Below are 15,624 nucleotides of genomic sequence, written 5' to 3'. Positions count from 1 at the left end.
GAGAAAGTTGTTTGGTGTGAGGGTGCTGGAGGCCTGGAGCAGGCTGGCCAGAGAGGTTGTGGAGTGTCCTTGTGTGGAGAGCTTCCAACCCCCCCTGGGCATTGTGCTGCTGGGCAAGCTGCTGTGGGTGCCCTGCTGGAGCAGGGGGCTTGGACTGGCTGAGCTCCAGAGCTCCCTTCCAACACCACCATGCTGGGACTCTGTGAAATTCCATGATTCCTTCAACCATCTATGGAGGTCATTTGTAGGAGTCTCCTTACTTTTGGACTTCCAATAGCTCTAAGGATTGAAGATGATGAAGGATTTTGGGTGAATCACAGCAGAGGACTTCAGAGGTGAGGCAGAATTGGAGGAATCCAGCTGAAAGAGTGCTGACAGATAGGAAACAGCTGAGCTGGCAGTTCTGGGCTGTGACTTCTCAATGGGACAGCAGGCTGGGTTTGGGACATTGCCTGGCAACACAGTGGCATCTCATCCAGTCCTGCAGGAGGGGCTACTGGCAGGGCAAGGGGGCCAGTCCAGGCTGCTGGACTTCTGCAGTGAGGGCTGTGACCATTCCTGCAGCTGTCTGCACTTTGGAAACTGCAGCCTGCAGACAACTGCACAGCACTTCCCTCCAAAGCCTTTTAATCTAACCCATACTGGTAGCCATCTGTGAGGAACACCTGCAGGTAGCCTTCACCTGCCTCACCATCTTCTGACTTCTTTCCCTTCTGAGGTTAAAATCCCAATCTCATTTCTCTTCCTCTACAAGTCCACATCCCCTCCAATCTGCTCCTTTTTCAGCTGCATCTTTTAGGAGACCAAAGACCAGGCTATATTTAGTGAGGACATCACTGATGTGCTTGGTCCCTTGATGCTTTCCCTGTCACTTTCCATGCCCTTCTACTGAAGCTAAACGTTTCCCCTGATTTTTTTTGGCCATTTCTCTGCACTGATGTCTTTGCTGAAGTGTCCTTGATAACTCCTAGCAGGTTTCCAGACAGGTTGTCACTAATTCAGAGCCCAGCATATGCAAGAAACTTAAACTGTTTCTTCTTCACACAGAATCCCATCAGGGTGGTGTTGGAAGGGAGCTCTGGAGCTCAGCCAGTCCAAGCCCCCTGCTCCAGCAGGGCACCCACAGCAGCTTGCCCAGCAGCACAATGCCCAGGGGGGGTTGGAAGCTCTCCACACAAGGACACTCCACAACCTCTCTGGCCAGCCTGCTCCAGGCCTCCAGCACCCTCACACCAAACAACTTTCTCCTCAGCTTCACCTGCAACCTCCTGGCTTCCACTTTGTGCCTGTATCTTCCTGCAGAAACACAAATGCTCCTTCAGGCTATGTGGGCTGAAAGGAAGAGGAACAAGCACACCCCAAACCCTCAAGCCTGGTCATTCTGAGGGTAGCTCAGCTCCTTGCAAGGCATTCCCAGTCCTTGCATGCACTGCCATCAAGGCTCATCTTTGTGCCTCCAGAACCCAGAGACAACTCATGCTGAAATGCACCACACATCACAGGACCACAGGCTCACAGGATACCAGGGGCTGGAAGGGACCTCTGAAGATCATCCAGTCCAACCCCCGTGCCAGAGCAGGACCACAGAATCCAGCACAGGTCACACAGGAACACATCCAGATGGGGCTTGAAAGTCTCCAGAGAAGGAGACTCCACAACCTCTCTGGGCAGCCTGTTCCAGTGCTCTGTGACCCTCACACTGAAGAAGTTCCTCCTTATGTGGAGGTGGCACCTCCTGTGCTGGAGTTTCTATCCATTGCCCCTTGTCCTAGCACAGGGTGCAAGTGAGCAGAGCCTGTCCCCTGCCTCCTGACCCCCAGCCCTCAGATATTGATAGACATTGATCAGATCCCCTCTCAGCCTTCTCTTCTCCAGACTGAACAGCCCCAGGGCTCTCAGCCTCTCCTCCCAGGGCAGTGCTCCAGTCCCTTCACCATCCTTGTAGCTCTCTGTTGAGCTCCCTCCAGCAGCTCCCTGTCCCTCCTGAACTGGGGAGCCCAAAACTGGATGTAATATTCCAGAGATGAGTTCTCACCAGGGCAGAGTGGAGGGGGAGGAGAACCTCCCTCGATCCCACATCATCCAGGCTTGCCAGCAGGAACCCCATGCTGCTCCCAGCCTGCTGAGCCCCACATCTCAGCAGCAGAGCCTGAGAGCTCCCTGTGTGAGGGCAGATGTTTGGTACCTACCGACTGAGAGTCTTTTGTCCGTGTGCAGCAGAGGAACACTTTGAGCCTGCGGGTCCAGCTGCTGGCCTGTCCCTCTTCCAGGCGGTGGCTGTGAACAGAGGGCAGAGGGGGGTGCACATGAGGACAGGCAGGAGGACACAACTGGGTCTGATACAAAGCCACCCAGCCCAGGCTACCCCTGGTGAAACCTGCACTAAGCCATCATAAGAGAGAGTCAGAGCAGGGGGCGGTGATGTGGGCAGGGATTGGGCAGGCAGCGGGTACCCGCCGGAGCAGGGGCAGTGCAGGTGGTGTTGGCAGTGGGATGGGGGAAGCAAGAGGAGGTGTGGGACCTTCCCCAAGCCAGCTTCAGCTGTTGAACCCAATGAGCAGCATTCAGGGGTCTGCTCCAGGGTTTAGAGCTTAGGAACACAGAATGGTTTTGGTTGGAAGAGACCTTTCAGATCATGGAAGCCAAGCATCGACTGCCAGGGCACCATCAACCCATGGCCCTCAGCACCACAGCTCCACAGCTCAGAAACCCCTCCAGGGGTGGGGACTCCACCACTGCCCTGGGCAGCCTGGGACAAGCCTTGCCAACCCTCAAGGGCAAAAAATGGTTTCTTGTGTCCACACTAATCCTCCCCTGTTTTAAAGGGTTTGGACTGGATAATCTCCAGGGTTCCCTTCCAAACCCACCATGCTGGGATCCTGGGATGCCACCAGGTAAAGTCCAAGCACTTAAAGTGGGTTACACCTGGAGAAAAAAGATGCTGGTAAAGGAGTATTTGGCTGCAAGAGGAGGAGCAGAACCCACAGGGCAATGATCCATAACCTCCAAGGGAGACTCCAAAAGAGAAACAAGACTCAGAATGCCCTAGGAGAGAGCTGGCAGCACTCAGCTTGCTCCACCACATGCCAGAGGAACTCGGGCAGCAATGCAAAGAGCTTCACAACCTCACTGCGGGGGCTGAACAAGCAAAGTGTGCTCTGAGCTATTTTGACTCCAGCTTTTCCCCTTCCCTCTCCCCCCACAAACCCCCCTCCCCTCCCCCAAATTCTTTCTTTCTGACACTGAACTTCCACAGGAGCTCTCCAGCAAGTTGCTTAGAAAAGCCTCAGCACAATTAGCTGAGCTGTTTGTTTGGTTGTTTGATTTTTCTTAGCTCTGCAAGAACACAAAGAGCCCACACATATCACGATGCCACTGCTGAGGGAACAGCACTGGGAGAGAGCTCAGCAGGGTCCCACAGAAAGGAAAGCAGGAGTCTGTACACAAAGTCTCCTTGGTGCCATGAATTCAGGGTTTTTTCCCCCATCAGGTAAGACACAGGAATTATGGCTCAGGAGAAGTGGAACCATAGGATCATGGAATGGTTTGGCTTGAAGTGATCTTTAAAGGTCATCCAGTCCAAGCCCCCTGCAGTCAGCAGGGACAGCCCCAACCACAGCAGGTTGCTCCCAGCCCCACACAACCTGACCTGCAGTGGTGCCAGGGCTGGGGCAGCTCCCACCTCTCTGGGCACCCTGGGACAGGCTCTCACCACCCTCAGGGGCAGAAATCTCTCCCTTCTCTCCAGTCCAAATAGCCTTCTGTTAGTTTTGAACCATCACCCTTGTCACAACAGGCCCTGCTCAAAAGTCAGTCCTCAGCTTTCTTCTCAGCCCCTTGAAGCACTGAAAGGGCTCCAGAAGATCTCCCTGGAGCTTTCTCTTCTCCAGGCTGAACAACCCCAACTCTCTCAGCCTGGTCTCACAGCAGAGGGCTTCCAGCCCTCCCATCACTGCTGTGCACTCTGACCCTGCTCCAACAGCTCCATATCTGTGCTGAGAACTCCAGAGGTGCAGGGTGGTTCTCAGCAGAGTGCAACAGAGAGGCAGAATCCCCTCCCTCCCACTGCTGGGGATCAGCCCAGGACATGGTTGGTTTCTGAGGCAGCTCATCTCCAGGTTTTCATGCCCCAGCACCACTAAGTCCTTCTCCACACAGCTGCTCTCCAGCCCTTCACCCCTCAGCCTGGACTGACACTGGCTGTTGCCCTGCCCTAGGTGTAGAAGCTACTTCTCCTTGTTGATCCTCATGAGGTTCACTTAGTCCCACTGTACAACCAAGGTCACAGCACTGCTGTCCATCAGAAGACAAATCTCAAGGCAGAGTGAGGGATTTCCATCAGACCTACCCTCCCTCAGCATCTTAGGGGACCACAACCCAGGAACAGGCAGAGTTCCACAATCCAGCCTCTGGAGAGAGTGGCTTTGAGCAAGTGGTGGATTTCAGAGTCTATGCTCTGCCAACAAACAACTGGGTTTGTGGTGAACACACAGCAAGGGTTTCTGTTTCCCTTGCAGGTTGTAGCCCACAGCGCTGTGCTTGTTAACATCTGTTAAGGTTCCCTTTCTAGAGTGGCAGACAGCAGGAACAAGCTCTCCATAAATGTTACAGGCCTGGAGGGATAAACCTGGCCATGGCCCAAAGGACAAAACCACCTTCACTCACTCTTGTCTGAGATCTCAAAACTCCTCACAGGAGAGAGAATTTTTGGGTTTGTTTTGATTGATTTTCAAGTTCTCTGGTTAAAAACCAAACCCAAACTTTGCCATCTGTGGTACTTGGGTTCCCTTTGGGAAAAAATAATGCACTGAGTCAAAGAGCTTTTGATGCAGTGAGGCACAGATCCATAGTGTCACACAGAGTCCCAGCATGGCTGGGCTTGGAAGGGAGCTCTGGAGCTCAGCCAGTCCAAGCCCCCTGCTCCAGCAGGGCACCCACAGCAGCTTGCCCAGCAGCACAATGCCCAGGGGGGGTTGGAAGCTCTCCACACAAGGACACTCCACAACCTCTCTGGCCAGCCTGCTCCAGGCCTCCAGCACCTTCACACCAAACAACTTTCTCCTCAGCTTCACCTGCAACCTCCTGGCTTCCACTTTGTGCCCTCTGCCCCTTGGCCTGGCCCTGGGCACCACTCAGCAGAGTCTGGCCCCAGCCTCTTGCCCCCCACAGCTCCTTTAGCTCTTGCTGAGCATTGCTCAGCTCCCCTCTGGGGCTGCTCTTCTGCAGGCTCACCAGCCCCAGGGCTCTCAGCCTTTGCTCCTCACAGAGCTGCTGCAGGCCCCTCAGCATCTTCAGAGCCTCCCCTGGACTCTCTCCAGCAGTTCCCAGTCTCTCTTGAATTTGGGAGCCCAGGACTGGATCCAGGACTCCAGCTGTGGCCTGAGTGGGGCAGAGGAGAGGGGGAGGAGAACCTCCCTTGACCTGCTGATTGTCACAGCTTCTCATCCCCACCTCCTCAGAGATCACAATGCAAGGCTAGCAGAGCACTGACTCCAAACAGCCAGGGCTAGTGCCAGCAACACGTTGAAAGGTTTGGGAGGAACATCTAACACTCCCCAAGAGAAATCAGGCTCCTTCCAACAAACCTTCCCTGCATGATCATCCCAAAAACATGGAATTGTTTTAGGTTGGGAAAGACCTTTAAGATTGCAGAGTCCAAGCATTAACCAACACCAAGACAAAGCTGCCCATCATAGTTCAGGTGAGAGACAACAGCAGCAACATCCTTAAAACACTGGTTTGCCCTCAAAAAGACAACCTGCAGGATCCCATTCCAAGAACAGGCATTCAAAACACCCTCTGGGATACATATTCCAAATGGAAAAGATTTTAAAAAGCAAAAAAAAAAGCCAAAAAAAAAAGCCAAATTTGCAGAGTATTTTGTAAAAGTCTCAGTTTTTAGCATCCAAAACCGAATGCCCTCAAGTCCTACAAGGCCACATTCCTCCCTGACAGTCACAGATGTCAAGACTGCAGAAAGAAACAAAGCCTGGTTGTGTTGTACTGCTACTGGAAAAAAGAAAAAAGGAAAAAAAAAAAAGACTGAAAAATGCCTTTCTTGGTAAAAAAAAAAAAAAAAAAAAAAAAGCTTTCCTATCCCCCATCTGGGAAGCTCAAAATATAATCAATTCTTAATTAAAAGACCTGACTGCCAACACAAAAGACATCACTTCTGGGCCAAGACCAAACAGAAGAAACCTCAGGCCAAAAGGTTGTGTTTTGAAGAGAGAAATAAAGGAAGAAAAGGGCTTTAGGAAGATGCTGTCTCAAGCTAAGCAAAATCTAAAGTGCTGGCTTGCTCTTAGCAGGATCAATACTGCTACAGGATGGACAAAGAAGCTGCTGCTCAGAGAGGTTGTGGAGTCTCCTTCTCTGGAGTCAGTAAAAACCCACCTTGAGGTGTTCCTGTGCAAGGTCCTGCATCTGGGTCGGGGCAATCCCAAGCACCGATATAGGCTGGGCAGGGACTGGCTTGAGAGCAGCCCCAAAGAAAAGGAATTTGGGGGTGCTGGTGGATGAGAAGCTTAACATGAGCCACCAGTGTGCATCTGCAGCCCAGAGAGCCAACCAGAGCCTGGGCTGCAGCAAGAGAAGTGTGGCCAGCAGGTCAAGGGAGGTGATTCTCCCCCTCTGCTCCACTCTGGTGAGACCTCACCTGGAGTATTTCATCCAGTTTTGGAGCCTCTATTACAGGAAGGATCTGGAGGTGCTGGAATGTGTCCAGAGAAGGGCCATGAGGATAATCAGAGGGCTGGAGCTCCTCTGCTACGAGGACAGATTGAAAGAGTTGGGGTTGTTTAGTCTAGAGAAGAGAAGACTTCTAGGAGACCTTCTTGTGGTCTTCCAGTATCTGAAGGGGGCTACAAGAAAGCTGGGGAGGGACTTTTCAGGGTGTCAGGGAGTGAGAGGACTGGGGGGAATGGAGCAAAACTAGAAATTAGTAGATCCGGATTGGATGTCAGGAAGGAATTCTTCCCCATGAGGGTGGTGAGACACTGGAACAGGTTGCCCAGGGAGGTGGTGGAAGCCTCATCCCTGGAGGTTTTGAAGGCCAGGCTGGATGTGGCTGTGAGCAACCTGCTGTAGTGTGAGGTGTCCCTGCCCATGGCAGGGGGTTGGAACTGGATGAGCCTTGAGGTCCCTTCCAACCCTAACAGTTCTATGATTCTAAGCTGATCTAGGTGAACCTGCTTTAACAGATGTGTTGGACTGGATGATCTCCAGAGGTTCCTTCCAACCCCTACCATTCTGTGCTGCTGTGGTCAGCACCAGCTCCATAGGGCTCAGAAGGATTCCCCAATGCAGTGACTAATGCATGATCCAACCAAGCCACCAGCCTGCTCTGCCTCTTTTGGCTGCAGATGCCCACACACAGCACCTGACTGAGCTGCACTCTTTCCAAAATTCACCCTCACTGAAGAATCACAGAATCAACCAGGTTGGAAGAGACCTTCAAGATCAAGTCCAACTGATCACCCAACCCTAACAAATCAACCAGACCATGGCACTAAGGCCCTTCTTAAACACCTCGAGGGATGCCAACCCCACCACCTCCCTGGACAGCCCATCCCAAAGGGCAATCTCTCTGTCTGTGCAGAACTTCTTTCTAAGCTCAAGCCTAAACTTCCCCCTGCATAGCTTGAGACTGTGTCCTCTTGTTCTGGTGCTGGTTGCCTGGGAGAAGAGGCCAACCACACCTGGCTACAACCTCCCTTCAGGTAGTTGTAGACAGCAAGAAGGTCTCCCCTGAGCCTCCTCTTCTCCAGGCTAAGCAACCCCAGCTCCCTCAGAGGATTTGTGCTCCAGTCCCCTCCCCAGCCCTGTGCTCCAGTCCCCTCCCCAGCTTTGTTGCCCTTCTCTGGACACCTTCCAGCATCTCAACATCTTTCTTGAACTGAGGAGCCCAGAACTGGACACAGCACTCAAGGTGTGGCCTAACCAGTGCTGAGCACAGGGGCAGAATGACTTCCTTGCTCCTGCTGGCCACACCATTCCTGATCCAGGCCACAGAGGAGCAAAGCCTGGAGCTGAAGGCTGCCCTGGAGCCAGGTGGGGAGAGCACACCTCGAGAAGCCAAGGCAGCAGGGGCAGCCTGCCGGCAGCGCTGCTTTACCGCAGGTTGTAGGTCCTCAGGTTGCGCTGCCTCCGCTTGGTGGCTCGAAGCTTGACGAAGGTCCTGCCTGTGGGGTCGAAGACGCAGAGGACAGTGATGCAGACGCTCAGGATGACCACCCAGTTGCACACCACCATCCCTGAGGAGAGAGAGGAGGAGGAGTCAGGAGGCCCTGCCGCTAAAGCCGGGCGGCGGCAGGACAAGGGCCGACGGCTGCCAAGCGGAAGCAGCTGGATTCAGATGAGATGTCAGAAGGAACTTCTGCACCATGAGGGCGGTGAGGCACTGGAACAGGCTGCCCAGAGAAGCTCCTGTCGAGCCTGGAGGTGTTCAAAGCTAGACTGGATGGAGCCTTGAGCAACCTGATCTAGTAGGAGGTGTCCCTGCCTGTAACAGTGTGAGAGCTGAAACCCCCCTCACGCTGACGGTGACCAGGCTAGCTCAGTCTGGAAGCAAATGAAAGCTGTATTTACAAGCAAATCTACAATCTATGATGGAATGCAATGAATATGGACAAATAGACACAATTCACAACATTTACAAATGTGTACAAGCAACAGAAAAGCACAACCAAGCTCCCTTTGCTTCCCCCAAGGGACCTCCCCCCCAGACCCTCCTGGCAGAAGGCAGAGAGTCAAGAAGCAGAGAGGCTGTTAGGCTTAGCTTGTCAAGGTCAGTGTGTTCTCTTCAGCCAGAAAAGAAGCAGCAGCCAGACAGCCAGCAAAACCGAGCGAGCAAGCCGAGTCCCCGACTCAGACTGCCCCAACTGTGTTTTGAGTAGAGATGCTTAAACATTTCTACCTCTCTAATGGAAGTGTTTAGAACAATCAGTATTTTGCTTTCTTACACCTAATAGTGACTTATTTACATTCTTTCACTTTCTCTGCTTGAACTCTGTGACAGTCTTAAAACCATCACACTGTCTGTGGCCAGGAGGAGCTGGAACGAGGTGAGAGAATCACAGAATGGTTTGGAAGGGACCTTAAAGATCATTTAACCCCCTGCCTTCTAGATCAGGTTGCTCCAACTCAAACTGTTCTATGAGTCTACCTCTTCCTGCTTTTCACCACATGAATCAGAGCCACCTCACCAATGCCTCAGGGCAGGGAAAGTTCCCCCAGATATTCTTGCAGCCAGCTGCAAAAAAGGGAAATCTCCTCTGCAAAGGCTTCTAAATCCCAGCTAGATTCTCCAGCTGGTATTTAGGAGATTGCTCCAAGAGAGATCCAGAAGCCCCATGAGATTGCCCATGCAAAAGGCCAGTAAGTACTCACTAAGTATCCTGAGCCCCATTAGGGCTTGTAGTGATAGGATGAGAGGGAATGAAGCTTGAGGAGGTGAAATTGAGACTGGAGATTAGGAAGAAATTCTTGACAGTGAGGGTAGGGAGACACTGGAACAGGTTGCCCAGGGAGGCCATGGATACCTCCTTCCTGAAGCTGTTCCAGGCCAGGTTGGATGAGGCCTTGAGCAACCTGGGCTAGTGGGAGGTGTCCCTGCCCATGGAAGGGAGTTGGAACTGGATGATCTTTAAGGTCCCATCCAACCCAAACCATTCTGTGATTCTCTGAATCATCCCTGCCATGACACTGGCTGAGACTAAAAAGGAGCTCCAGAAAACCACTAAAGCTATTTTAAAACCGAAGAAGGGGAACCAGTTCTTACAGGACTCCCCATGCAAGCCCCTCCCATGGGAAAATGACTTCTTGCTTCGGTGCAGACAGCAGAAACGAATGGACCCAACTGTTCTGGGCAGTGATGTCTGGGGGGAAAACTAAGCACCACATTGACAGCCCCAAGCAGTCAATCCCAACACACACCAATGAAAGAGCTCCCCAAGGCAAGGAGATGGCTACACCCATGGGATGTGGCCAAACCATGCTCCAAACACATACCCAAAGTGACACTCTTGGCTGTGAGGTCGTTGCAGGAGCTGTAGTACTGCGTCAGCCAGACGATGCCCACGATGGCGTAGATGAACTCGATCACCAGGATGGCTGGAACAAAGGGAACACAAGGGAGGGTTGCAGCATCTCCCTAAGGGTTCATGACTGCCTCTGCCCATCTTCTGGGGTGGAAAACCCAACCCAGCTTCTTTAGCAGGACATGGTCTCAGCTTGATGGTTGGACTTGATCTCAGAGGGCTCTTCCAAATCAGTTCTGTGAATGAGTGAGCACAGGACTGAGCCTCGGTGCTTGGGGAGGTGATGCTCAAGAAAGTGAACCAAAAATGGAACGTGGCCTTAGCACCAACTACTCCAAAATGAGACAAGAGCCATGTGCTGAGGGGCCTGGAGCAGCTCTGTGAGCAGCAAAGGCTGAGAGCCCTGGGGCTGTTGAGCCTGCAGAAGAGCAGCCCCAGAGGGGAGCTGAGCAATGCTCAGCAAGAGCTAAAGGAGCTGTGGGGGGCAAGAGGCTGGGGCCAGACTCTGCTGAGTGGTGCCCAGGGCCAGGCCAAGGGGCAGAGGGCACAAAGTGGAAGCCAGGAGGTTGCAAGTGAAGCTGAGGAGAAAGTTGTTTGGTGTGAGGGTGCTGGAGGCCTGGAGCAGGCTGCCCAGAGAGGTTGTGGAGTGTCCTTGTGTGGAGAGCTTCCAACCCCCCCTAGGCATTGTGCTGCTGGGCAAGCTGCTGTGGGTGCCCTGCTGGAGCAGGGGGCTTGGACTGGATGATCCCCAGAGGTCCATTCCAACCTCACCATGTTGGGATTGGGGAATGTGTGCAGAGGTGTGAATCAGCCACACAGCAGTGGGAAGCCTCCCTCAGGTAAGAACAATCACAGTGCACCAGTAGCTAGGTCTCAGCCACTTTGGCCAGTTGGCCTGGTTCAGAGACACAGGGAATCAGCTGGGTGTATCCAGGATGAATTCTGCTTCCTACACTTAGCAAATGTTCCCAGCACCTTTGCTCCTTGCAGTCCTCCTCCCAGTAATAATTCCCAGGACACATCCCTCAAGGAGTCATTTATTGACTCCTCAATTTCCCTGGTAACGAACAAGAAACTAGGGGGGGATTAAGAATGGAAACCAAAAAATACCCCAAGACACTACTCTGAAGTGCCCCTCCTCACACTTTACCTACACGTTACACCCCCAGAGTACAGGCAAGGTAAAGAACTTGCTTAGCAATGCCAAGCAAGGCTTTGGTGGAGCTGAGACTAATCCCATGTTCCAGCTTAGCCAACTAAGCATCCACCCTCCTTATCTAGGTGTAGCTCTACATGTAGATCTTCTCTACCCCACTGGGATGGCAGAAAAGCTTTCCAGAAGTGCCTTACTACAGACTCTGACCAGTCTGGTAAAAACCACTTCAAAGACACACAGAGTTTAACAGCAGTGGGCAAGGAACCAGGGCTGGAGATGGTTCAGGTAAAGGTTGAACCTGGTTCCTGATCAGCCCAGCCTATGCTCTTAAGCTGAGCTAGGCTTTGCCTGCTGTGGTTTGTCTGCCCTGTCATATTGGTGAGACACTGGCACAGGTTGCCCAGGGAGGTTGTGGATGTCCCCTCCCTGGAGGTCAAGGCCAGGTTGGATGAGGCCTTGAGCAACCTGGGGCTGGTGGGAGATGTCCCTGCCCATAGCAGGGAGGTTGTAACCAAATGATCTTGAAGGTCACAGAATAGTCAGGGTTGGAAGGGACCTTAAGGACCATCTAGTTCCCACCCCCCTGCCATGGGCAGGGACACGTTTCCCTAGATCAGGTCCCTTCCAACCCAACCCATTCTCGCTGCAGGACACAAGGTGCAGTAGCAGGGATGTGACTCTCCTGGGTTCATGGTGGAAATTCTTTCCTTAGATGTGGATGACAGCAGATGCTTAAAATGGGACAGTCACATGGACCTTGCCCACACAATGGTCACACTCCCTCTTTCTAACATCACAGCTGATGAAGCCATGGAGAGTAAAAACCCCCACGAGACAAGTGTGGAGGAGACCCAAGACCCAGTGTCAATCCAGATCTAGAGTTTAAAGCAGAGAAAAGAAGAAAAGGGGAGGATTTTTTTTGGGGGGGGGTCAAAAAATGGCTCTTTGGCTTCTCTCTGCCTCCCCTGCCCTATTTGAGTCTGGTTTTAACAGGGTGTTACTCAAACTGTCAGGGAGCTTCGTGCTTCCCCAGGGAGACTGCAGAGTGGCTGGGAGAATGGAGAAAGATTTTGTTTGCTCTTGATGTTAATGATTTGCACTCAGAAGGTGGAAAATGTCTCTCCCAGACAGAGCTTTCAAAGCAAGGTCACCCCTGGGTGTGAGCAAATTCTGCATAACAGGAAAAAAAAACCCAAAAAAACAAAAAAAGAGATGCAAAAAATACCCAGAAAAAAAAAAAACCAACAACAACAAGAACCCAACCCAGGAGAAGCTTTGTCTGAAATGAGCTCAACTCTGCATCTACAAAAGAGTTTTGTCTCCAACTTGATCATGGTTCTGCATTGGGAAGGCCATGGGGGGACAGAGATGGGGAGGACAGAGGGCAGGGAAGGCAGGGGGGGACAGAGGGCAGGGAAGGCAAGCTAAAAGGGAAGCCCCTGAATAAGAGAGCAAGGAACAATCTCTTTTCTGATCTAGTTCTTGACGGGTGAGGGAGGCAGGCAATGTTTTTTAGGAAGACAAATATGCAGTGTAAGAGAGGATGGAAGCAGTGAGCAGGTGGCAAACCTGATTATCTCATGGTGCCTGGAGGTGGAAGTATCAAAGTACAGGTTGGTGCCTCACATGTGAAGCCAAGAGGTCAAGCACATGTCTGAAGGTGGGTGGGTGTGGACGTGCCTGTAGCACAGGCACATGCCTCAGGGGCAGGAGCACCATGAAATGCATCCCTGGATGATGGGGAAAAGGTGGGGAAGACTAAAAAGAAAAGGTGGGGGAGAGGTGTAGAAGCATCTGACTGTGGCAGATCTGTGTCAGGAGCCAGAAGGGGAGCAGATTTTGTTAGAGGGGAAGGCTGGACCTGCATGGCAATGAGGCTGACAAGTGAAAAAGGTTTGCTAGGAAGATTATTTGGGGCATTGCATGAGAGTCTTACAGCAATGACAGGGTGCAGTCAACGTGATGGATTCAGATGCACACCACATACAAGTGGCCATCTGGATGTCTTTCAGAAGCTCTGTATGTATGTGTGTGTGTGTTTGTCATGGGTGGTAGGGGAAGAGAAGTTCTTCTGTGATTAGCAGATGGCAGTGTGGAGGCTGAGTCATTATTAGGAAGGTCCTCAGGGCCTCTTACCCAGTCTGACATAGAGCACATACTGCATGGAGTCCCGGGGCTCTGTGTAGAGGATGCTGCCTCTCATGCTGAGCCAGATGATGGCCACCTCTGCAATCATACAGCTGAGCAGGATGCCCAGGTAGCCTCTGCCGTGGTCCACCAGGTTAAGGGAGCAGGTCTCGTTGGGGTTGTACACCAGCCCAAAGAGCACCACAGACAGGATCACAAACCTGCCAGGCACAAACCACCTTGTTACCAGCAGGAAGCCAAAAGCAAGCTGCAATACCCTCCCCCTCACAAAGCTTCTAAGGATCCTCAGTGGCCAAGGGTCTGGAAATCTCCTTGCCACAAGCCATCCAGAGGCCCTGCTCCCCCAGTCTGACCAGTCTGATTTTGTGTCAGGTCCCATTATACTACAGGAGCTGCCACTCCAATTTGTTCTCTTCCTGAGCCCCTCTACAGAAACAAAGCCCCCAACTCCAGTGGGCTACCTTGGGTAGGACCATCCTGAAGGATGGAGATGTTGGGTAGAAGCACAGCCCCAAGCTCCAGGGGAACACCTTGGAGGATGGAGATGTTGGGTAGAAACATAGCAACAAACTCCAGTGGAGCACCTTAGAGGATGGAGGTGTTGGGTAGAAACAGCCCCAAACTCCAATGGAGCATCTTGGAGGATGGAAATGCTGGGTTAGAAACACAGTCCCAGGGGAGCACCTTGGAGGATGGAGATATTGGGTTAGAAATACAGCCCCAAGCTCCAGGGGAGCACCTTGGAGGATGGAGATGCTGGGTAGAAACAGAGCAACAAACTCTAGTGGAGGACCTTGGAGGATGGAGATATTGGGTAGAAACACAGCCCCAAACTCCAATGGAGCATCTTGGAGGATGGAAATGCTGGGTTAGAAACACAGTCCCAGGGGAGCACCTTGGAGGATGGAGATATTGGGTTAGAAATACAGCCCCAAGCTCCAGGGGAGCACCTTGGAGGATGGAGATGCTGGGTAGAAACAGAGCAACAAACTCTAGTGGAGGACCTTGGAGGATGGAGATATTGGGTAGAAACACAGCCCCAAGCTCCAGTGGAGCACCTTAGAGGATGGAGATGTTGTGTGGAAACACAGCCCCAAATTCTAGTGGAACACCTTGGAGGATGGAGATGTTGGGTTAGAAACACAGTGCCAGGGGAGCACCTTGGAGGATGGAGATACTGGGTTAGAAATACAGCCCCAAGCTCCAGGGGAGCACCTTGGGTAGGACCACCTTGGAGGATGGAGATACTGGATGGAAGGTTGGACTTGATGATCTTAAGAGACCTTTTCCAACCCTAATGATTTTATGATCCTATGCAGGGAGCTCTGATCAGGTTCCCTCTGTGCAACTGGAACTAAACCATATCCAAAGAACCAGAAGCTGGAGAGCTGTTGGTGTCTGTCGCAAACACCCCAAACAAACCTTCCAGCTGCAGGAAGGCTTAGAGGAGGAAGAAAGAGGAGCAACAAAGAGAAGGGGGGGGGGGTGAGAAATCAAGAGGGCTGGCTCTTGCCTCTCTCACTTACCAGGTGGTGTGCAGGAGGAAGAGGAAGACAGCTGGCAAAACCAGGTCATCGCTGCCTACGGACCAGCGGCGGCGGAACACGACAATCCCTGGCATGGCTGGTGGGTCTCAGGCAGGTCAGCAGGCACAACACTCACCTCCTGCCAAAGAGGAGAACCAAAGACTCTCATCAGCACCTTCGAGACCCTCAGGAGAGTCCCACAAAGCCACACCAGCAGAAGGAGAAAAGGAAGCTGAGGGGAAACCTTCTTGCTCGACAACTCCCTGCAGGGAGGTGGGAGTCAGGTGGGGGTTGGTCTCTTCTGCCAAGGAGGAAGTGACAGGACAAGAGGAAACAGCCTCAGTCATAGCATCATTAAGGTTGGAAAAGACCTGCAAGGTCATCAAGTCCAACCTTCCACCCAGCACCTCCATGACCACTCAACCATGTCCTGAAGTGCCACATCTCCATGTTTGTTGAACACCTCCAGGGATGGTGACTCCACCACCTCCCTGGGCAGCCTCTTTCCAATGCCTGACCACTCCTGAAGGAATGAAATTCTTCCTAATGTCCAACCTAAACTTCCCCTGACACAGCTTCAGACCATTAACGTTGCTCAGGTTGCACCAGGGGAGGTTTAGGTTGGATATTTAAAGAAACTTCTTCACTTCTTCTGGTTTAGGTTGGATATTTGAAGAAACTTCTTCTGAGGGTTGTCAAAGCCTGGAACAGGCTGCCCAGGGAGGTGACTGAATCCCCATCCCTGGAGGTGCTTAGA

At 52.3% G+C, this 15,624-nt stretch overlaps 1 protein-coding gene across 1 annotated transcript in view; it reads right to left on the bottom strand.

Moving 5' to 3' along the window:
- The window catches only part of DAGLA (diacylglycerol lipase alpha), a 41,594-nt gene extending 26,632 nt beyond the window's left edge, over nt 1–14,962 (bottom strand). The window contains exons 1-5 of the mRNA XM_054390645.1: nt 14,868–14,962; nt 13,330–13,541; nt 10,009–10,110; nt 8,114–8,252; nt 2,190–2,277 (exon numbers count right to left, since the gene is read on the bottom strand). Of these exons, the coding sequence (XP_054246620.1) occupies nt 2,190–2,277; nt 8,114–8,252; nt 10,009–10,110; nt 13,330–13,541; nt 14,868–14,962 (636 nt within the window). The remainder of the gene's footprint in view (nt 1–2,189; nt 2,278–8,113; nt 8,253–10,008; nt 10,111–13,329; nt 13,542–14,867) is intronic.
- Nucleotides 14,963–15,624: the final 662 nt, after the last annotated feature.

Source organism: Indicator indicator, chromosome 21 (assembly GCF_027791375.1).
Source record: "Indicator indicator isolate 239-I01 chromosome 21, UM_Iind_1.1, whole genome shotgun sequence".
Taxonomy (NCBI): domain Eukaryota; kingdom Metazoa; phylum Chordata; class Aves; order Piciformes; family Indicatoridae; genus Indicator; species Indicator indicator.
This window is presented reverse-complemented; position numbering and strand designations above follow the sequence as displayed.